The sequence below is a fragment of the Pseudophryne corroboree genome, chromosome 1 (genome assembly GCF_028390025.1).
Source record: "Pseudophryne corroboree isolate aPseCor3 chromosome 1, aPseCor3.hap2, whole genome shotgun sequence".
In the NCBI taxonomy this organism is placed as follows: domain Eukaryota; kingdom Metazoa; phylum Chordata; class Amphibia; order Anura; family Myobatrachidae; genus Pseudophryne; species Pseudophryne corroboree.
Window position 1 is genome coordinate 1,087,093,324 of NC_086444.1, and position 23,507 is coordinate 1,087,116,830.

General features: G+C 49.8%; 1 protein-coding gene across 1 annotated transcript in view; it reads left to right on the forward strand.

The window, feature by feature from the left end:
* The first annotated feature begins 1,453 nt into the window (after positions 1-1,453).
* LAP3 (leucine aminopeptidase 3) overlaps positions 1,454-23,507 on the forward strand; it is a 68,496-nt gene continuing 46,442 nt past the window's right edge. The window contains exons 1-5 of the mRNA XM_063921297.1: positions 1,454-1,648; positions 4,955-5,070; positions 5,379-5,433; positions 9,584-9,689; positions 10,236-10,395. Coding sequence (XP_063777367.1) covers positions 1,553-1,648; positions 4,955-5,070; positions 5,379-5,433; positions 9,584-9,689; positions 10,236-10,395 — 533 coding nt within the window. The 5' untranslated portion in view covers positions 1,454-1,552. The remainder of the gene's footprint in view (positions 1,649-4,954; positions 5,071-5,378; positions 5,434-9,583; positions 9,690-10,235; positions 10,396-23,507) is intronic.

The window sequence follows — 23,507 nt, forward strand, 5'->3', positions numbered from 1 at the left end:
GGGGCATTACTGTGTGGCATTGCGTATAGAAAGGGCACTACTGTGTCGTCTAATATGAATAAAGAGCAATAGGGTGTGGTGTAATGGGAATAAGGAGCAATTCAGTGTGATATAATGTGAATAAGGGACTCTACTGTGAGGAGTAACGTTTATAAGGTAAAGTGATACTACTGTGGGATGTAATATGAATTATGGACACTATTCCATGATCAAATGTGAATAAAGTTGCAGTACTGTGTGGTGTAATTGGAATTAGGGTTACTATTGTGTGGCCATGCCCCTTGCCAGCAAAAACACACCCTTTTTGGGCTGTGCGACCAAATGTGCGAACTGTTCCTATTTAAAATATAGGGGGTACAAACACCAAAAAAAGGACTGCTATGGATGAGGGGTGATGGTGCTGGGAAAGAGGTGCAATGTCAGAGGCGGAACCAGCGGTGGTGCTAGCGGACACCAGCCAAAATCTTGCCTAGGGCATCATATTGGTTAGGGCCGGCTCTGCTCTGAATAACACACCAATATATACTTAGGGGTCTATTCATGCAGCAGTGAAAAGCCCTGTTTTGCGTTAAACAGGGCTTTTCACTGCTTACTGCAATTCACAGAGCGTGTTACCGTGGAGAAGTCTCTGACTTCTCCAGCGGTACCCCGCTCTCTGCCTGAATCGCATCACCATACCTTTCTATGGTGAGTGCGATTCATGAAGTTGCGGAAAGCTCTGCTTTCCGCTTCTCCATGGAGTTCAGGTTAATCTAACCTGAACTGTGGTGCGGAGACATCAGGGAAGCTCAATGCTTCCCTGATCGCTGCTCTGCACCTCGCGCTGGCTCCGCCCCCCGACCTCCCAGCAACCACTGCGGCCTGCCGGGAGGTCAACACCCTGCGCATGCGCAAAGGGACCCGGCGCTGGACCCCGTGCATCGCTGGGAAGGACCGCTGGAGAAGACTACACCGCAGGAGCCCCAGACACCGCAGCGCATCGTCGGAAAAGTAAGTATACATGAATTGTTACTTATCACAGCTATACATCGCATCGAAGCAATGCGATGTATAGTGATAAGTCGCAATTACGTTTTCGTTTTCTGTATGAATAGACCCCTTAGAATGCTATTTGGTTGTTATAATAAATTATCTATTGGTATGTAGTAAGAAATCTATCTATCTATCTATCTATCTATCTATCTATCTATCTATCTATCTATCTATCTATCTATCTAATCTATCTATCTATCATCATCCAGCAGCATACTATTCTGGATTTGGAACATACACCTACAAGAACAGCTTCCCTCCCTCTGTAACAATGTATCAGAAAGTGTCTGGCAGGCAGCAGCTTTGATGAGCTGCAATGTGTTTGTGCTGACACTGTATCCAATCAGCATGTGTGTTACACTATCCATCCTCCTGTGGGAAGTGCTCTGTCAGGGAGCTGCGTGTGATAGGGCGCAGGCTGAGGGCTCCAGTCACTTCCTTATGATGTCAGTGCTGTGTGTCTCCACCACTCTCACATGTTAGAGGGCACTCAGTGAGCCCAGGTACTGTACCAGCAGTCATGCTGCAGCCAGTCAGAGCGGTGCTGCACAGGGGTATAAGAAGCTGCAGCCGGGGACTCTCTCTCTCAGCACAGTCCTATAGCAGTGGGAAAAAGGTAATCTCTTTGGTGCAATACGGTAAAAGCTATTTGCTGTCAGTAGGCACTCACATTTCATCACATTTCTTATAGGCATTAAATGTTATAATACATGTTGTGCAACATTATGGGACTTGTAGTTCTCCTTGTACAAAATACACTTTACTTACAAGATGTGGTAGTGTTGTTATTGTAATTGTTGTTATTATTATTATTATTATTATTATTATTATTATTATTATTATTATTATTATTTATTGCCCTGGCTGTAAAGTAATAGTGAGTGAAGGTACTTTGTGGCCAATGTAGTGTACAGGAAAATTAGTGATGGTTGGCCACTGTAATGTATGGTGATTTGTGCAGCATTGTGCTGAACTGAACCACCCCCATGACTTCACATGGTAATTAAATAATATAATTAGTAATATTATATATGCCCAATGGGGGGAATTCAATTCCCGGTGCTGGACGGGATAAGATGTCCTGGAAGAGCAAATTACACCCATCTACATGAGCTGCGCAGGAAAACTTGCAATGCTTACCTACCATAATTATCTGATACAAGTGCAGCTGAATTGTGCAGAATAGAATATGTCCTATATCCCTGCGGATAACCAGGTGTTTCCCCAACAGTCTCATGAGCTGCTAGGAAAAATCCATAGTAAATGTACCGTCTGGGGTCTAGGCCCTTATTCCGAGTTGATCGCTCACTAGCTGCTTTTAGCAGCAGTGCAAATGCTAAGCCGCCGCCCTCTGGGAGTGTATCTTAGCTTAGCAGAAGTGCGACCAAAAGGTTAGCAGTTCTGCTATTAAATATTTTCATGCAGTTTCAGCGTAGCTCCAGACCTACTCCTACCTTGCGATCACTGCAGACAGTTTAGTTCCTGTTTTGATGTCACATACACGCCCTGCGTTCGGCCAGTCACTCCCCCATTTCCCCAGGCACGCCTGCGTTATTTTCTGACACGCCTGCGTTTTTTAGCACACACCCAGAAAACGGTCAGTTACCTCCCAGAAACGCCCCTTTCCTGTCAATCACTCACCGATCAGCCGAGCGACTGAAAAGAGTCGCTCGGCCTTGTGTAAAACTGCATAGTATCGTGTGAAAGTACTTGGCGCGTGCGCACTGCGGCCCATACACATGCGCAGAAAAGCCGATTTTTATCCTGATCGTTGCGAAAAATGGCAGCTATTGATCAACTCGGAATGACCCCCCTAGTGCACTGGGAAACCCATAGATTCCTGCATTTAACATCATCTTTTTGGGCTGGAACGTGTGAAGTTGTCCAAACAGTTCTGTGGCTAATTGAATCCGGTCCCAAATATTTATTAGTTACAACAAATGTTTCATCACAGTGTAACCATATATTTTACAGCTGTTGTATATAAGCAAGTACAGTGAAAGCTACCCAGAGCAATAATAGCTGACATCACAATACAAAACAGAACCAGCCAAAGGTACAATACCCACCAAAAAAACATACAGTGAACTTCACACTGAATAAAGAGTAATTCAGTTGTCAAGATTGAAAGCTTCCACTCCCCCAGAACAGCCTCATGCTTAGTGAGGGCTATCAGACCATCAGCTCGGCAAGCCTTTGCCCCAGCTCTACACCTCACACTGAGTTATTCTCTGTTTAGGGGGTTAAGCAGAGCATAAAATCGGAAAGACCTGAAAATAGTTTTGTTTCGGCTAATAATAGCGGTGTACAAACGTGAATTCTTCCGGATGAGTTTAGCATCCCGGCAGGCAGGCAGCCATGGTCATGTGACCAACCCTGGAACACCAAACGCCGCCGACGACATGAAGGTAAGTAAGTATCGGGGTCACTGTTAGGGTTCGACCTTGGTGGGGGGAGGGGTTTTAGGGTTAAGCACTACAGGGGGGGCACTTCTTGTCACCGCCCCTCGGTGTCTTAGCCCTAGCACCACCTCAGGCAGGTTAGGGGTAGGGACAGGAGAGGGGTAAAATAATTACCCTGTCGGCATTAATAATGTTGGGATTCTGGTGTCGGTCATGTGACTCCGTGGAGGAGGTAGCCGCAGCAGCGCAGTGTAATTGGTGGAGGTGATTCTGCAGCTGTCCCTTTCCTTCCACATAGGCTGGCCACCGCTGTGAATGCTGGGATGCGTTTCCCTCATCACATCGGCAGTGGGCAGCCTATGTGGAAGGAGAGGGACAGCTACAGCAGCGCCTCCACCAAATACATTGCGCTGCTGCAGCTTCCGAGTCCCCCTCCCTCCTCCTTCTTCTCCCTTGCTCGGGATCTGCCAGAACCTGCTGCACCAAGGAGCCTGACTGCCAGCGGGGACAGTAAGTATAATCTATTCTATCTATCTATCTATTCTATCTATCTATCTATTCTATCTATCTATCTATCTATCTATCTATCTACCTTAATGTGTAAAAAGGGGTACGCTGTCTGCCTTAATGTGTAAAAAGGGGTACGCTGTCTGCCTTAATGTGTAAAAAGGGGGAAGCTGTCTGCCGTAATGTGTAAAAAGGGGAATCTGTCCGCTGTAATGTGTAAAAGGGGCTCTACCTGGTGTAGTGGTGCTACTGTGCGGCGTAATTTGAATAATGGAGACTACTAATTGGTATTATTTGGTGGCCACACCCCTTCCCCATGAAACCACGCCCCTATATTTTGTGTGCGCGCCTACAGGCGCACTGCCCCTGTTTTACATAGGGGGGGCTCCGATGCCGTTTCTTGCACACAGCACTAAAATGTCTAGTTACGGCACTGTTGCTAGGTAACCATTTCCCTGGTCCTGAGCAGGTCCCCCTCACCAGATCCTCTCCAGGGGTGAGGGGTTGGACTTGGACGGGATGAGGGGGAGAGGGGGGGGGCAAAGCATTTTGTCGCACATAGGCCCACCGCTCGCTAGTTCCACCACTGATGTGGCTGCCGGGATCCTGACAGCCGGCATGCCGTACCCAACCCATATTTTCAATGCATTAAATCCTGATGCTGCTCCTCTTGTTTGTGCGGCATAGCTTGTCATCATCAATCAGCTTCAGTACAATATCTTTGCTTGTATATGTGCCTACCAGCCTCCTTATTCCCACCTACTTCCACAGTGAAGTGAGCGGTGTAGGGGCTTGATGATATTACGCAGTGGGGCTGTAATTTTGCACATGCCCCAGTCCCCCACTTTGACCCCCCCTTCAGTTTCTCATACAGGGACCCAGAGAATAATTTAAGAGTATGTTCTATGTCCTTAAAATATATCTAAATATACTTTTTTTTTTTTTTTTTTTAAATCGGCCTTTTGTTCAGAATCAGCCAGTAAAAAAACCTACAATTTCCACTTTGTTTTTAGGGACTTGTCTTGGGTGTGTATGAGAAAAGTAAGGAGGAAGACAACCTGGTTCTTACCAATGCAGGAGACACATTTGATAATGTTGTTTCTGGGAAACTACGAGATTTGTTGACCAGGTAATTCCTACCCATTGTAATTCAACTAGTATTTAAGATGATCAGAACAGTAACGAATATTCTATTATAACTGTAGCTTGAAGAAATGGGGATATATATATATATATATATATATATATATATATATATATAATTCTTATTTATATTTTTGCAATTTTAGTGTGTGTGTGTATATATATATATATATATATATATATATATATGTGTGTGTGTGTGTGTGTGTATATATATATATATATATATATATATATTTAATTATTTATAATCTCTCTTCCTTTTTTTTTTTTTTTTTTTTTTTTTTTATTCAGGTCTGGACCTTCACTCAAAAAAGGCAAGACACGAACATTTTATGGTTTACATGAGGTATTTTGATTTACTTTTTACAGATAATTAACTTATTAACCCTCTCTATAATACAGGGACGTGTGGTGAGGTAAATGGCTCAAGAGGCACTGGCTAGCACCAGAGCCAGATTTCCATGCAATATATGTGCCAAAGGGTACATCTGGGCATTATACACAGGTGCAGCAGTATAAACTCCTGGAAATTTGGTCAGGTTTGATCAGCGATGTGCGGAAAAGTTAGCCAGGTGAGGTACTGTCTCACCTGCCTCAGACTTTTTACTCCAGAGTTTTGGCTATAAAAATGATTAGAATAATGCAAAGATGATATTTCAAACATATTCTTTGTATTTTTCATATACTTTATATAGTCAAACCTCTGGTACAAACGTTAGTATGACAGGAAAGGCTCTGCCTCACGTCACTGCCATAATGACGCAGAAGCACAAATGAATATTGAAAGTGTATTTTTTACTCTTTAGTACACAAGTGACATTTACATATACAATAATTCCTTTGGTGATATTAAGCGAGTTGTGATGTCACCCATGTAAAATATGTCTTTCTAATAGATGTCACATGTAAAAGTGTAATGGAATGTATAATTGTCAGGTGAAGGTATCCTACACCTGGAACCAGTGGCCCCAGACCTGGGGATAGGAGGCGCCGATGTACATGAGGAGTGGAGGAGGCTACCGGGCATCGGGAGTGCGATGCCAACATTACATCACACTCCCTGACCTGTCTGTCTGACTCCTGCTGCAAAGAAAAGCCTTCTCTGTTCTTCTTGCGGCACCTGTCGCAAAAATGAAGGGCAGGGGAGGCTGAGAGACACAGAATGAATGGGGGGCTGGCTGAGAGACACAGAATAAAGGGGGGGGGGGGCAGGCTGCAAGACACAGAGTTTAGGGGGGATCAGGCTGAGACACAGAGTGGGGGGGAGGGGGAGCAGGCTGAGAGACATAAAGTGGAGAGAGGCACACTGAGAGACAGAGTGTAGGGGGGCAGGCTGAGAGACACAGATTAGAGGGGCAGGCTGAGAGACGCAGCTTGGGGGGCAGGCTGAGACAGAGTTGAGGGGAGCAAGCTGAGAGACAGAATGCAGGGGGGGGGCAGGCTGAGAGACGCAGCGTTTAGGGGGGGCAGGCTGAGAGACTCAGCGTTTAGGGAGGGCAGGCTGAGAGACGCAGCGTTTAGGGAGGGCAGGCTGAGAGACGCAGCGTTTAGGGAGGGCAGGCTGAGAGACGCAGCGTTTAGGTAGGGCAGGCTGAGAGACGCAGCGTTTAGGGAGGGCAGGCTGAGAGACGCAGCGTTTAGGGAGGGTAGGCTGAGAGACGCAGCGTTTAGGTAGGGCAGGCTGAGAGACGCAGCGTTTAGGGAGGGCAGGCTGAGAGACGCAGCGATTAGGGAGGGCAGGCTGAGAGACGCAGCGATTAGGGAGGGCAGGCTGAGAGACGCAGCGTTTAGGGAGGGCAGGCTGAGAGACGCAGCGTTTAGGGAGGGCAGGCTGAGAGACGCAGCGTTTAGGGAGGGCAGGCTGAGAGACGCAGCGTTTAGGGAGGGCAGGCTGAGAGACGCAGCGTTTAGGGAGGGCAGGCTGAGAGAAAGGTGGAAGTCTGAAACACAGAATAAAATGGAAAGGTTGAGAGTTACAGAGTGAAGGGGTGAGGCTGAGTGACGCAAAGTGAGGGGGATAGTGAGAGTTGCAGTCGGGAGATGGTGGTGTAGCTGAGAAACTACTTAGGGAGGAGATGATGGTGTGGCTGAGAGATGCAATCTAGACTGGGACTCCTGTCCTCCTCCTCTATGGTGCTGCCTCCTCGTCCTGGTGCTGCTTCCTTCTCCTCACTGTTGGACCAGTTCCTCCTCCCCAGTGGCTCCGCCCACAGGTGCGCCAATATAAAACCTTAAAATGTTCTGAAGCCCCTGCCTGAAACTAAAGGGTATCCAGACTCCAGGTCAACAGCAAAAAGGTCGACGCCAATTGGTCGACACACCTTAGGTCGACATGGACAAAAGGTCGTCAGGAACAAGGTCGACGTGAGTTTTTCACGATTTTTTTCTTTTTTGGAACCTTTTCATACTTAATGATCCACGTGGACTACGATTGGAACGGTAATCTGTGCCAAGCGAAGGCACCATGCCCGAAGCATGGCGAGCGAAGCGGTGCACTACTTGGGGTTCCCGGTCACTCTACGAAGAAAACGACACCAAAAAAACATAAAAAACTCATGTTTACCTTTTTCCATGTTGACCTTGTTCCTGTCGACCTTTTGTCCATGTTGACCTAAGGTGTGTCGACCAATTGGCGTCGACCTAAGGTGTGTCGACCTTTTTGCTGTCGAACCTGAGTCCCAGACCCAAACTAAAGATCATTTAATCATCAAAACTTTTGCATTATAAACCATAATCTACTCTCTGCAAATAAAAAGGACACATTTGCAGAATAGTTATGTATAAAATCAATTGGTTTGCGATTTTAGTAATATTTGCAACTTCTACTTTTCTATTACTTAAACTATATTTTTTTAAGTTACTGTATGAAAGTCAAAGTTTAAAGTCATAGGCATGTATTCTATCACATGCCTTTTTCCATCCTTCTGAATGTTTTATGGTAACTGCTTCTTTTACTGATATAGCCTATCTATAGGCTACAGTGCTGGAATACATACAAGAGTTTGACAGCGACGATGTTGAAACCAGAATGCCAGCACCAGTATTCCGACTCGGATGTAATTCCATTTAAACCATTGTAACCATGTGGGAATTCGAACTTTAAACATGCCTCTCTAGCAGCAGGTTAAGGGGTACATTTACTAAGCAGTGATAAGAGCAGAGAAGTGAGCCAGTGGAGAAGTTGCCCATGGCAACCAATCAGCACTGAAGTAACATCTATAATTTGCATACTATAAAATGATACAGAGCTGCTGATTGGTTGATGGGGAAATTTCTCCACTGGCTCACTTCTCCACTGTTATCACTGCTTAGTAAATGTACCCCTTAAAGTTGCAATGCCCGCACAGTTCAAGCATCGGGATACTGGTGCTGATTTTCTGGTTACAACATAGTCACTGTTGACAAAGTGATTGCATACCTCAGTAATGGGCACCGCGTGATGCTCTAAATAAATACCAATTGTTTGTTTTTTCTTAGACATATATGTAAAAGTATGCTGGAATTACTTTTTACTTTGCTGTAAAAACAACTTAGGATGGACCTGATTCAGATGTGGTTGGAGTTGCTATCACTGCTGATTCCTTAGAAGCAGCAGTGATAGCGCTCTATAGTAATTCAGCAGGAGCCGTCTATTACAAGCAGACACCCCTAGGACACAACATCGGATCTCTCACTCATCATTGGGCACCCATGGTGCCGCACAAGTCACCGTCACAGAGGCCAGGAGATCCCTGGCCTCTTCCTTCGCCCTAAATGGCGGTGACACGCTTCCATTTTCATAAATCGTGGCCATCGGCCGATATCCTGCTACCTTTATCGCAGGATCCGCATGTGCAAAGTACTGATAATTGGTACTTTGTGCATCCAGTAGCAGCTGCTACGGGATCTGAATAAGCCCCTGTGTTGGGACACTAATGCGTCCTGTGCGCCTCTCACACAAAGCATGCTGTGGGGCCAATGCAGATTTAAAGACTATGGGGGTCATTCAGATCTGATTGCTGCTGTACGTTTTCGAACAGCGGGTGATCAGGTACTAACTGTGCATGCATATGCCCTGCAATGCGCACGTGCGTCGGACAGCAACAAAGGTCATCGCTGGTCAGCGATGGGATGGTGCGAAAAATCCGATTGCACAGGCGTTCGCAAGGTGATTGACAGGAAGAGGCCATTTGTGGGTGGTAACTGACCGTTTTCTGAGAGTGTCCGGAAAAACGCAGGCGATCCCAAGTGTTTTCAGGGAGGGAGTCTGACGTCCGCTCCGGCCCCGATCAGCCTGATGTGATCGCACTGTAGGAGTATGTCCTGGGCTGCGCAGAGACTGCACATAGTGGATTTTAGCAGCTTGGCGTACACATAGGATCGCACACTTGCACGGCGAATATACACTCTCCCTGGAGGCAGCGACTATCTGAAAGCAGGACAGCAAAATTAGCAGCCCAGCGATCAGATCTGAATGACCCTATAATTTGTTTTCCTTTTCTGTGTTTACATGACAGGCATTTCCCAGCGTTGTGGTGGTGGGGCTGGGGAAACAGTCAGCTGGCGTTAATCATCAGGAGCTTTGGAATGAAAGCAAGGAGAATATTAGAGCTGCAGTGTCAGGTAATACATAACCTGTTATCCTGTACCAGCCGCTAAGGCTCAGTGCAACCTTTGATTTCAGTGAAGACTTAATGATTGAAGAACATGGAGATTATCTATGCACATATTTATTTATTACCAGTTATTTATATAGCACACACGTATCTTTACAAAGAATATTCAGTCCCTGTCCCAGAGAAGCTTTCAATCTATATTCACTACCACCTGTACATGCACACACTTACACACTAGGTTCAGGTTTTGTTGGGAACCAATTACCCTTCTAGTATATTATTGAAATGTGGCAGAAAACCTGGACACCTGGAGGAAAACTGCACAACAAGCACAGGGAGAATACACAAACTCCACACAGGGCCATGGTGGGAATTGAACCTACAACCTCAGTGCTGGAAAGCAATAATGCTAACCATTACCCCATCCATTCTGCCCATATACAGTTATTATCTATGCGTGCACATGAGCACTGATGTTCACACCTGGAAATAGTTTTTAGTGAATAGAATAATCTTTGGCCTAACTTGAAAGATGATTCTGTTTGTTGCACAGCTGGCTGTAGGCAAATGCAGGATATGGAGGTGGAACAGGTTGAAGTGGATCCTTGCGGAGATGCGCAGTCAGCAGCAGAGGGCGCTGTTCTAGGGCTATTTCAATATGATGAGCTTAAGGAAAAAAAGAAGAAAATAGTCTTTACACAACTGTATGGAAGGTAATAGGACCTTATCTCTCATTCATAACGTAATGCTTGTAATGCAGTCATATTGTCTGTCGTATTTCACTGTAGTTCCATAGAGTTGTCATGATGACTCGTATGTAAAAGAGCTACTAGCTTAAATGTTACCTGTTTTGGCAATAACTATTTCTCTGACGTCCTAGTGGATGCTGGGGACTCCGTAAGGACCATGGGGAATAGCGGCTCCGCAGGAGACTGGGCACAAAAGTAAAGCTTTAGGACTACCTGGTGTGCACTGGCTCCTCCCCCTATGACCCTCCTCCAAGCCTCAGTTAGATTTTTGTGCCCGAACGAGAAGGGTGCACACTAGGTGGCTCTCCTGAGCTGCTTAGTGAAAGTTTAGTTTTAGGTTTTTTATTTTCAGTAAGACCTGCTGGCAACAGGCTCACTGCATCGAGGGACTAAGGGGAGAAGAAGCGAACTCACCTGCGTGCAGAGTGGATTGGGCTTCTTAGGCTACTGGACACCATTAGCTCCAGAGGGATCGAACACAGGCCCAGCCATGGAGTCCGGTCCCAGAGCCGCGCTGCCGGCCCCCTTACAGAGCCAGAAGCAAGAAGAGGTCCGGAAAATCGGCGGCAGAAGACATCCTGTCTTCACCAAGGTAGCGCACAGCACTGCAGCTGTACGCCATTGCTCCTCAGCACACTTCACACTTCGGTCACTGAGGGTGCAGGGCGCTAGGGGGGGGCGCCCTGAGCAGCAATAAAAACACCTTGGCTGGCGAAAATACATCACATATAGCTCCCAGGGCTATATGGATGAATTTTAACCCCTGCCAGAATCCATAAAAAAGCAGGAGAAAAGTCCGCAAAAAAGGGGCGGAGCCTATCTCCTCAGCACACTGGCGCCATTTTCCCTCACAGCTCCGTTGGAGGGAAGCTCCCCTGGCTCTCCCCTGCAGTCACTACACTACAGAAAGGGTTAAAAAAGAGAGGGGGGCACTAATTAGGCGCAGTATTAACAATACAGCAGCTATAAGGGGAAAAACACTTATATAAGGTTATCCCTGTATAGTGCTCTGGTGCTCTGGTGTGTGCTGGCAAACTCTCCCTCTGTCTCCCCAAAGGGCTAGTGGGGTCCTGTCCTCTATCAGAGCATTCCCTGTGTGTGTGCTGTGTCGGTACGTTTGTGTCGACATGTATGAGGAGGAAAATGATGTGGAGGCGGAGCAAATTGCCTGTAATAGGGATGTCACTCCCTAGGGGGTCGACACCTGAGTGGGTGAACTGTTGGAAGGAATTAACAGTGTCAGCTCTTTACAAAAGACAGTGGTTGACATGAGACAGCCGGCTACTCAGCTTGTGCCTGTCCAGACGTCTCATAGGCCGTCAGGGGCTCTAAAGCGCCCGTTACCTCAGATGGCAGATACAGACGCCGACACGGATACTGACTCCAGTGTCGACGGTGAAGAGACAAATGTGACTTCCAGTAGGGCCACACGTTACATGATTGAGGCAATGAAAAATGTTTTACACATTTCTGATAATACGAGTACCACCAAAAGGGGTATTATGGTCGGTGAGGAAAAACTACCTGTAGTTTTCCTGAATCTGAGAAATTAAATGAGGTGTGTGATGAAGCGTGGGTTTCCCCCGATAAAAACTGATAATTTCTAAAAAGTTATTGGCATTATATCCTTTCCCGCCAGAGGTTAGGGTGCGTTGGGAAACACCCCCTAGGGTGGATAAAGCGCTCACACGCTTGTCAAAACAAGGGCTCTACCCTCTCCTGAGATGGCCGCCCTTAAGGATCCTGCTGATAGAAAGCAGGAGGGTATCCTAAAATGTATTTACACACATACTGGTGTTATACTGCGACCAGCAATCGCCTCAGCCTGGATGTGCAGTGCTGGGTTGGCGTGGTCGGATTCCCTGACTGAGAATATTGATACCCTAGATAGGGACAGTATATTATTGCCTATAGAGCATTTAAAAGATGCATTTCTATATATGCGTGATGCACAGCGGAATATTTGCCGACTGGCATCAAGAGTAAGTGCGTTGTCCATTTCTGCCAGAAGAGGGTTATGGACACGACAGTGGTCAGGTGATGCGGATTCCAAACGGCATATGGAAGTATTGCCTTATAAAGGGGAGGAGTTATTTGGAGTCGGTCTTTCAGACCTGGTGGCCACGGCAACAGCTGGGAAATCCACGTTTTTACCCCAGGTCGCCTCTCAACATAAGAAGATGCCGTATTATCAGGCGCAGTCCTTTTGTTCCCATAAGGACAAGCGGGCAAAAGGTTCCTCATTTCTGCCCCGTGACAGAGGGAGAGGAAAAAGGCTGCAGAAATCAGCCAGTTCCCAGGAACAGAAGCCCTCTCCCGCCTCTGCCCAGCCCTCAGCATGACGCTAGGGCTTTACAAGCGGACTCAGGCACGGTGGGGGCCCGTCTCAAGAATTTCAGCGCGCAGTGGGCTCACTCGCAAGTAGACCCCTGGATCCTTCAGGTGGTATCTCAGGGGTACAAATTGGAATTCGAGACGTCTCCCCCTCGCCGTTTCCTAAAGTCGGCTTTACCGACGTCTCCCTCCGACAGGGAGGCAGTTTTGGAAGCCATTCACAAGCTGTATTCCCAGCAGGTGATAATCAAGGTACCCCTCCTGCAACAGGGAAAGGGGTATTATTCCACACTGTTGTGGTACCGAAGCCGGACGGCTCGGTGAGACCGATTTTAAAGCTAAAATCTTTGAACACTTACATACAGAAGTTCAAATTCAAGATGGAGCCACTCAGAGCAGTGATTGCGAACCTGGAAGAAGGGGACTACATGGTGTCTCTGGACATCAAGGATGCTTACCTTCATGTCCCAATTTACCCTTCTCACCAAGGGTATCTCAGTTTGTGGTACAGAACTGTCACTATCAGTTTCAGACGCTGCCGTTTGGATGGTCCACGGCACCCTGGGTCTTTACCAAGGTAATGGCCGAAATGATGATACTCCTTCGAAGGAAGGAAGTTTTAGTTATCCCTTACTTGGACGATCTCCTGATAAGGGTAAGATCCAGAGAACAGTTGGAGGTCGGTGTAGCACTATCTCAGGTAGTGTTGCGGCAGCACGGTTGGATTCTCAATATTCCAAAATCGCAGCTGGTTCCGACGACTCGTCTTCTGTTCCTAGGATGATCCTGGACACAGTCCAGAAAAAGGTGTTTCTCCCGGAGGAGAAAGCCAGGGAGTTATCCGAGCTAGTCAGGAACCTCCTAAAACCGAGCCAAGTCTCAGTGCATCAATGCACAAGGGTTCTGGAAAAAATGGTGGCTTCCTACGAAGCAATCCCATTCGGCAGATTCCACGCAAGAACTTTCCAGTGGGACCTGCTGGGCAAATGGTCCGGGTCGCATCTTCAGATGCATCAGCGAATAATCCTGTCACCAAGGACAAGGGTGTCCCTCCTGTGGTGGTTGCAGAGTGCTCATCTTCTACAGGGCCGCAGATTCGGCATTCAGGACTGGGTCCTGGTGACCACGGATGCCAGCCTGCGAGGCTGGGGAGCAGTCACACAGGGAAGGAATTTCCAGGGCTTATGGTCAAGCCTGGAGACATCACTTCACATAAATATCCTGAAGCTAAGGGCCATTTACAATGCTCTAAGCTTAGCAAGACCTCTGCTTCAAGGTCAGCCGGTGTTGATCCAGTCGGACAACATCAAGGCAGTCACCCACGTAAACAGACAGGGTGGCACAAGAAGCAGGAGTGCAATGGCAGAAGCGGCAAGGATTCTTCGCTGGGCGGAAAATCATGTGATAGCACTGTCAGCAGTATTCATTCCGGGAGTGGACAACTGGGAAGCAGACTTCCTCAGCAGACACGACCTCCACCCGGGAGAGTGGGGACTTCACCCAGAAGTCTTCCACATGATTATAAACCGTTGGGAAAAACTCGACAGGTATTGCGCCAGGTCAAGGAACCCTCAGGCAATAGCTGTAGACGCTCTGGTAACACCGTGGGTGTACCAGTCAGTGTATGTGTTCCCTCCTCTGCCTCTCATACCCCAAGGTACTGAGAATTATAAGATGGAGAGGAGTAAGCACTATATTCGTGGCTCCGGATTGGCCAAGAAGGACTTGGTAACCGGAACTTCAAGAGATGCTCACGGAGGATCCGTGGCCTCTACCTCTAAGAAGGGACCTGCTCCAGCAAGGACCCTATCTGTTCCAAGACTTACCGCGGCTGCGTTTGACGGCATGGCGGTTGAACGCTGGATCCTGAAGGAAAAAGGCATTCCGGATGAAGTCATCCCTATCCTGATCAAAGCCAGGAAGGATGTCACCGCAAAACATTATTACCGCATTTGGCGAAAATGTTGCGTGGTGCGAGGCCAGTAAGGCCCGACGGAGGAAATTCAACTGGGTCGATTCCTACATTTCCTGCAAGCAGGAGTGTCTATGGGCCTGAAATTGGGGTCCATTGAGGTTCAAATTTCGGCCCTGTCAATTTTCTTCCAAAAAGAACTAGCTTCAGTCCCTGAAGTTCAGACGTTTGTAAAAGGGGTACTGCATATACATCCTCCTTTTGTGCCTCCAGTGGCACCTTGGGATCTCAAGGTAGTTTTTGGGTTCCAAAAGTCACATTGGTTTGAACCACTTAAATCTGTGGTCATGCTGTTGGGCCTGGACTGGGCCAGGCGCGTGTCAGAATTGGCGGCTTTATCCTGTAAAAGCCCTTATCTGATTTTCCATTCGGACAGGGCGGAATTGAGGACTCGTCCTCAGTTTTCTCCCTAAGGTGGTTTCAGCGTTTCACCTGAACCAACCTATTGTGGTGCCTGCGGCTACTAGGGACTTGGAGGACTCCAAGTTGCTAGATGTTGTCAGGGCCCTGAAAATATATGTTTCCAGGACGGCTGGAGTCAGAAAATCTGACTCGCTGGTCATCCTGTATGCACCCAACAAGCTGGGTACTCCTGCTTCTAAGCAGACTGTTGCTAGTTGGATTTGTAGTACAATTCAGCTTGCACATTCTGTGGCAGGCCTGCCACAGCTAAAAATCTGTAAATGCCCACTCCACAAGGAAGGTGGGCTCATCTTGGGCGGCTGCCCGAGGGGTCTCGGCTTTACAACTTTGCCGAGCAGCTACTTGGTCAGGAGCAAATACGTTTGTAAAATTCTACAAATTTGATACCCTGGCTGAGGAGGACCTGGAGTTCTCTCATTTGGTGCTGCAGAGTCATCCGCACTCTCCCGCCCGTTTGGGAGCTTTGGTATAATCCCCATGGTCCTTACGGAGTCCCCAGCATCCACTAGGACGTCAGAGAAAATAAGAATTTACTTACCGATAATTCTATTTCTCGTAGTCCGTAGTGGATGCTGGGCGCCCATCCCAAGTGCGGATTGTCTGCAATACTTGTACATAGTTATTGTTACCAAAAATCGGGTTATTGCTGTAGTGAGCCATCTTTTCTAGAGGCTCCATCTATTATCATGCTGTTAACTGGGTTTAGATCACAAGTTATACGGTGTGATTGGTGTGGCTGGTATGAGTCTTACCCGGGATTCAAGATCCTTCCTTATTGTGTACGCTCGTCCGGGCACAGTATCCTAACTGAGGCTTGGAGGAGGGTCATAGGGGGAGGAGCCAGTGCACACCAGGTAGTCCTAAAGCTTTACTTTTGTGCCCAGTCTCCTGCGGAGCCGCTATTCCCCATGGTCCTTACGGAGTCCCCAGCATCCACTACGGACTACGAGAAATAGAATTATCGGTAAGTAAATTCTTATTTTTCCTCTATGTGAAGGTTCCTGTAAACTGGAGTCTTTTTTATGTAAAGTTGTGTGTGGGGGGTGGGGATGTTTGCTCATAGGCAGTGGCATCACAAGGGGTGTGGGGCCCGCAACTGGGTGTCACCCGCCGAGGGGAGATGCGAAAATGCCGGCTCCTGATCAGTGACAGGAGGCGAGTGCTGCACTGATTACATTATGTGCAGCACTCCGCTCCTGTCACTGTGTAGGAGCCGGTACTCTAGAAACAGCACTCCGCGAGAGGCAGCACGCACCTCCCGAACAAATGACGAAAAACGGGGGATCGGGACACGAAGCCCTGCCCCTCCAGAGAAGCCACACTCCCTTTCGGGAAGCCACGCCCCCTTTCTGCCGGCGCCGCATCGGGTGTTCACAACGTAAATGATGCCTCTGTTCCTATGCTCAGTAGACTTCATGCTTGTTGAAGGACACTGATGAGCATCTCAATAGCAAGATATTCACATGCAGTTATTACAAACAGTTCACTCCATAGCATATATTGCAATAAACACTAGTAATCAAATATTTGAGTGAAGACAGTAAAATTAAGCAAAAACACATGACAAGTCTAAATAATTGCTAAACAAATGGTAACAGTTCTGAGAGAATCCATAAAAGAAAAAACAGCAGAGCATGAGAAATGAGAAAAGTATAAGAAGAAAAAAACGGGGGTAAAAGGGAATCATCAGAGCTAGTAGCGTATATGTTCAAATAAATCAGATTACATACTAGATGGAGCTAAAGGGGGGTGGGGAAGGGGGATTAGACTGCACACCCTATTTTTAAACATATTAAGAGGTGCTGCCATGCTGAGGCTTCTAGTACTATGCAAGAGAAAGAAAAATGCTAATGCACACTCATTAGCACAAAGGACACGGACAGTAAAAATAATTTTGAGAAACTCTCACAATTAACATGGAGTATAAGGGAAGTTCTTAGCACACATTTACGCAAATATGGGGGCCCATGTACCACAACCAGGTGACTTCATTAGATGGGTCCCTAACATCTCTAATACTATCACATTATATAAATGTATCTAGGTCTGACCTTTAAATAGAGCACTTATTAATGTGTGGCCAGATGGGGTTGCAGATGTAAGTCTTCTAAGCATCAGAGCTTACATTTCTGGTTATTAAGTGTAACGTTCAAGCTGTTTCAGAACATGGATCGTTTTATCATAATTTTGAATGTAAATAGGATTTCTCTTACGTCCTAGAGGATGCTGGGGACTCCGTAAGTATAGACAGGCTCCGCAGGAGACATGGGAATTATAAAGAACTTTTAGTATGGGTGTGCACTGACTCCTCCCTCTATGCCCCTCCTCCAGACCTCAGTTAGATTCTGTGCCCAGAGGAGAATGGGTGCACTACAGGGAGCTCTCCTGAGTTTCTCTAAATAAAGAATTTTGTTAGGTTTTTTTATTTTCAGGGAGCACTGCTGGCAACAGGCTCCCTGCATCGTGGGACTGAGGAGAGAGAAGCAGACCTACTTAAATGATAGGTTCTGCTTCTTAGGCTTCTGGACACCATTAGCTCCAGAGGGAGTTGGAACGCAGGTCTCACCCTCACCGTTTGTCCCATAGCTGCTCCGCCGTCCTCACAGAGCCGGAAGATAGAAGCCGGGTGAATATAAGAAGAAAGAAGGCTTCAAAGGCGGCAGAAGACTTCAGATCTTCTATGAGGTAATGCTGCGTGCCATTGCTCCCACTCTACACACACACTGAGGCACGGGTGGGTGCAGGGTGCGGGGGGGGGGGCACCCTGGGCAGCAATAAACCTCTAGGACTGGCACAAATAAGAATATAGGCTACAGTGGCAGTATATATTTTAACCCCAGCCAGTATAAATAAAATTGAGCAGGACCGAAGCCCGCTGCTGAGGGGGCGGGGCTTGATCTCCCAGCGCCATTTTCTCCACAGCACACTGCAGAAGCTGGCTCCCCGGACTCTCCCCTGCTGAACACGGTGACAGAGGGACAAAATTATGGGGGGGAGACTTGTAAGGCACAGTGAGTGTATAGATTTATCTATATAAATACATAAAAGCGCTACTTGTCTGGGAATTTCGTTTCCAGGGTTATTGGCGCTGGGTGTGTGCTGGCATACTCTCTCTCTGCCTCTCCAAAGGGATTTATTGGGGGAATTGTCTCCATATTAATATATATATATATATATATATATATATATATATATATATATATATATATATATATATATATATATATATATATATATACTAGGTGCTTCATCGCGCCCTACGGGCGCTCTTCACACCGTCGAAAGGGGCTACGCCCCCTTAACCCCTGGACGCCTTGCTGCGGTTCAATATTTGTATGAGGGGATAGAGAGACGCGGGCTGGTAGGGAGGGGATAGATAGAAGGGGGGCGGTAGAGAGGGGATAGACAGACGCGGGCGGTAGGGAGGAGATACAGAGACGCGGGGCGGTAGGGAGGGGATAGAGAGATGTGGGGCAGTAGGGAGGGGATACAGAGATGCAGGGTGTTAGGGAGGGGATAGAGAGACGCGGGGCGGCTGGGAGGGGATAGAGAGACGCGGGGCGGTAGGGAGGGGATAGAGAGACCCGGGGCCATAGGGAGGGGATACAGAGAGGCGGGGCAGCTGGGAGGGGATAGAGAGACGCGGGGCGGTAGGGAGGGGATACAGAGACGCGGGGCGGTAGGGAGGGGATACAGAGACGCGGGGCGGTAGGAGGGGATACAGAGACACGGGGCGGTAGGGAGGTGATACAGAGACGCAGAGCGGTAGGGAGGGGATACTGAGACGCGGGCGGTAGGGAGGGGATACAGAGGCATAGGGAGGAGGGAATAGAGAGGCGGGGCGGTAGGGAGGGGATATAGAGATGCGGGGCGGTAGGGAGGGGATAGAGAGACGCGGGGCGGTAGGGAGGGGATAGAGAGACGCGGGGCGGCTGGGAGGGGATAGAGAGACGCGGGGCGGTAGGGAGGGGATAGAGAAACGCGGGCGGCTGGGAGGGGATATAGAGACGCGGGGCGGTAGGGAGGGGATAGAGAGACGCGGGGCGGAAGGGACGGGATAGAGAGACGCGGGGCGGTAGGGAGGGGATAGAGAGACGCGGGGCGGCTGGGAGGCGATATAGAGACGCGGGGCGGCTGGGAGGCGATATAGAGACGCGGGGCGGCTGGGAGGCGATAGAGAGACGCGGGGCGGTAGGGAGGGGATAGAGAGACGCGGGGCGGTAGGGAGGGGATAGAGAGACGCGGGGCGGTAGGGAGGGGATATAGAGACGCGGGGCGGTAGGGAGGGGATAGAGAGACGCGGGGCGGTAGGGAGGGGATAGAGAGACGCGGGGCGGTAGGGAGGGGATAGAGAGACGCGGGGCGGTAGGGAGGGGATAGAGAGACGCGGGGCGGTAGGGAGGGGATAGAGAGACGCGGGGCGGTAGGGAGGGGATAGAGAGACGCGGGGCGGCTGGGAGGGGATAGAGAGACGCGGGGCGGCAGGGAGGGGATATAGAGACGCGGGGCGGCTGGGAGGGGATATAGAGACGCGGGGCGGCTGGGAGGGGATATAGAGACGCGGGGCGGCAGGGAGGGGATATAGAGACGCGGGGCGGCAGGGAGGGGATATAGAGACGCGGGGCGGCAGGGAGGGGATAGAGAGACGCGGGGTGGCTGGGAGGCGGTAGAGAGACGCGGGGCGGTAGGGAGGGGATAGAGAGACGCGGGGCGGTAGGGAGGGGATAGAGAGACGCGGGGCGGTAGGGAGGGGATAGAGAGACGCGGGGCGGTAGGGAGGGGATATAGAGACGCGGGGCGGTAGGGAGGGGATAGAGAGACGCGGGGCGGTAGGGAGGGGATAGAGAGACGCGGGGCGGTAGGGAGGGGATAGAGAGACGCGGGGCGGTAGGGAGGGGATAGAGAGACGCGGGGCGGTAGGGAGGGGATAGAGAGACGCGGGGTGGCTGGGAGGCGATAGAGAGACGCGGGGCGGTAGGGAGGGGATAGAGAGACGCGGGGCGGTAGGGAGGGGATAGAGAGACGCGGGGCGGTAGGGAGGGGATAGAGAGACGCGGGGCGGTAGGGAGGGGATAGAGAGACGCGGGGCGGTAGGGAGGGGATAGAGAGACGCGGGGCGGTAGGGAGGGGATAGAGAGACGCGGGGCGGCAGGGAGGGGATAGAGAGACGCGGGGCGGCAGGGAGGGGATAGAGAGACGCGGGGCGGCAGGGAGGGGATAGAGAGACGCGGGGCGGCAGGGAGGGGATAGAGAGACGCGGGGCGGCAGGGAGGGGATAGAGAGACGCGGGGCGGCAGGGAGGGGATAGAGAGACGCGGGGCGGCAGGGAGGGGATAGAGAGACGCGGGGCGGCAGGGAGGGGATAGAGAGACGCGGGGCGGCAGGGAGGGGATAGAGAGACGCGGGGCGGCAGGGAGGGGATAGAGAGACGCGGGGCGGCAGGGAGGGGATAGAGAGACGCGGGGCGGTAGGGAGGGGATAGAGAGACGCGGGGCGGCAGGGAGGGGATAGAGAGAAGCGGGGCGGCAGGGAGGGGATAGAGAGAAGCGGGGCGGCAGGGAGGGGATAGAGAGACGCGGGGCGGCAGGGAGGGGATAGAGAGACGCGGGGCGGCAGGGAGGGGATAGAGAGACGCGGGGCGGTAGGGAGGGGATAGAGAGACGCGGGGTGGTAGGGAGGGGATATAGAGACGCGGGGAGGGTCCCCAGTGAGGAAGCTGATGAGAGGGGGGGGGGGAAGTAGTGGAGGGGGTGGACCTGTGTAAAGTGGTGAGCAGACATAGATACAGTGGCTAGGATGGTATGAGGGACTCACCGTTGGGGCTGTGGGCGGCTGCTGCAGGCTGGTAAACAGTACAGAGGTGTCACTGGGTCAGCATTTCAGCATGAGTCTGACTGTTACCACATATCCCCCCCCCCCCGCGGCCGAAAAGGGGGCGTGGCCTGCTGTGAAGGGGGCGTGGCCTCGCGGGTATGTTCTCTCTGGCTCCGGGGGTGTTTCCAGATTGCCTGTAGATGCTGGCAGCCCCCGGAGACTGGAGTGTGTGTGGCGGCTCTTCTGTGTGACAGGAGGCGAGTGCTGCAGGAGATGACGTCACTGCAGCACTCGCCTCCTGTCACAGCAGGAGAGCGGAGAGCGGACAGCGGGATGTGTGCGGAGGAGGCGGCGGGTCTGTGTACGCGGGGCAGGGAGGGCTATGAGAGCCTTCTCCTGCACCTCCCGTCCCTCATATTGTGTATGCCGGGGGGCGGCATCAGCCGTTGTTGCTGGGCCAGCGCCGCGGCCGGGAATCAGAGCTGCTGATGGGTGGGGGCAGGGGAGAGAGACACATGGACAGGCAGCAGGAGCAGGGACTTGCTGACTCCGCCCACCGCTGTGACTCCGCCCAGCGTTACGGGCACAGAGTCACAGATTAAGACAACTATATAGGAGATATATATATATATATATATATAATCCCGGTGTGTGTGTGTGTGGGGGTGTCGGTATGCATGTCGGCATGTCTGAAATGGAAGGCTCTTCTAGAGAGGAGGTGGAGCAGGTGATTGGGGGGTCTCAGTCGGCAACACCGACACTGGTTTGGTTGGACATGTGGAATGTTTTAAATGCGGATGTGACCTTGTTACATCAGAGATTGGACAATGCAGAGTCCAGAGTACAGGGCCCTTCAGGGTCTCAAAAGCGTCCCCCTATCCCAAATAGCTGACACTGATACGGATTCTGACTCCAATGTCGATTATGATGAGGCTAGGTTACACCCAAGGGTGGACAAAAGTATTCATTATATGATTATTGCAATAAAAGATGTTTTGCATATAACAGATGACCCCTCTGTCCCTAACACGAGCGTACACGTGTTTAAGGAAAAGAAACTTAAGGTAACATATCCACCATCTCATGAGCTGAACGCTGTATTTGAAACAGCTTGGAAAACTCCAGACAACAAACTGCAGATTCCCAAGAGAATTCTTATGGCGTATCCTTTCCCTGCGCATGGGAATTCTCGCCCCGGGTAGACAAGGCGTTGACGCGCTTATCCAAGAAGGTGGCGCTACCGTTCCCTGTGACGGTAGCTCTCAAAGATCCTGCTGATTGCAGACAGGAAACAACTTTGAAATCTATTTATACACATACTGGGGCTTTACTCAGACCGGCTATAGCATCGGCTTGGGTCTGTAGCGTGGTAGCAGCTTGGACAGATACCTTGTCAGCTGATCTTGATACCCTAGATAGGGATACCATTTTGTTGACCTTGGGTCACATCAAAGACGCAGTCTTATATATGAGAGACGCTCAAAGAGATGTCGGACTACTAGGTTCAAGGGCCAACGCCGTGGTGGTCTTGGCTAGGCGGGCTCTGTGGTCCCGCCAATGGACGGGTGATGCTGACTTAAAGAAGCATATGGAAGTTTTACCTTTACAAGGGTGAGGATTTATTTGGGGAAGGTCTCGAGGACCTAGTTTCCACAGCTACTGCGGGTAAATCTACTTTTTTGCCTTATGTTCCCCCACAGCAAAAGAAAACTCCACAATATCAGATGCAGTCCTTTCGGTCGCATAAGTCCAGAAGAGGTCGGGCTCTTCCTTCCTCGCCACAGGTAAGGGTAGAGGGAAAAGAACGCCTGCTACGGCTAGTTCCCAGGAGCAGAAGTCCTCCCTGGCTTCTACTAAATCCACCACATGACGCTTGGGCACCATTGAGGAAATCCGCATCAGTGGGGGCACGTCTTCGACTCTTCAGCCAGGTCTGGGTTCTGTCAGACATGGATCCTTGGGCAATGGAAATTGTTTCCCAAGGCTACAAACTGGAATTCGAAGAGGTGCCCCCTCGCCGATTTTTCAAGTCTGCCTTGCCAGCTTCTCCCCCGGAGAGGGAAGTAGTGTTAGCTGCAAAGCAAAAGCTGTGTCAACAGCAAGTGATTATCAGGGTTCCCCTGGCCCAACAGGGAAAAGGGGTACTATTCAACCCTGTTCATGGTCCCGAAGCCGTATGGTTTGGTCAGACCCATTTTAAATCTAAACTCCCTAAACCTATACTTGAAAAAGTTTAAAATTTAAGATGGGATCACTCCGGGCAGTGATATCCAGTCTGGAAGGGGGGGATTTAATGTTGCCATTGGACTTAAAGGATGCATACCTTCATGTCCCCATATATCCTCCTCATCAGGAGTATCTGAGATTCACTGTACAGGACTGTCATTACCAGTTTGAGACGTTACCGTTTGGGCTTTCCATGGCCCGAGGATTTTCACCAAGGTGATGGCGGAGATGATGGTGCTCCTGCGCAGGCAGGGAGTCACAATTATCCCATACTTGGACAATCTCCTGATAAAGGCGAGATCGAGAG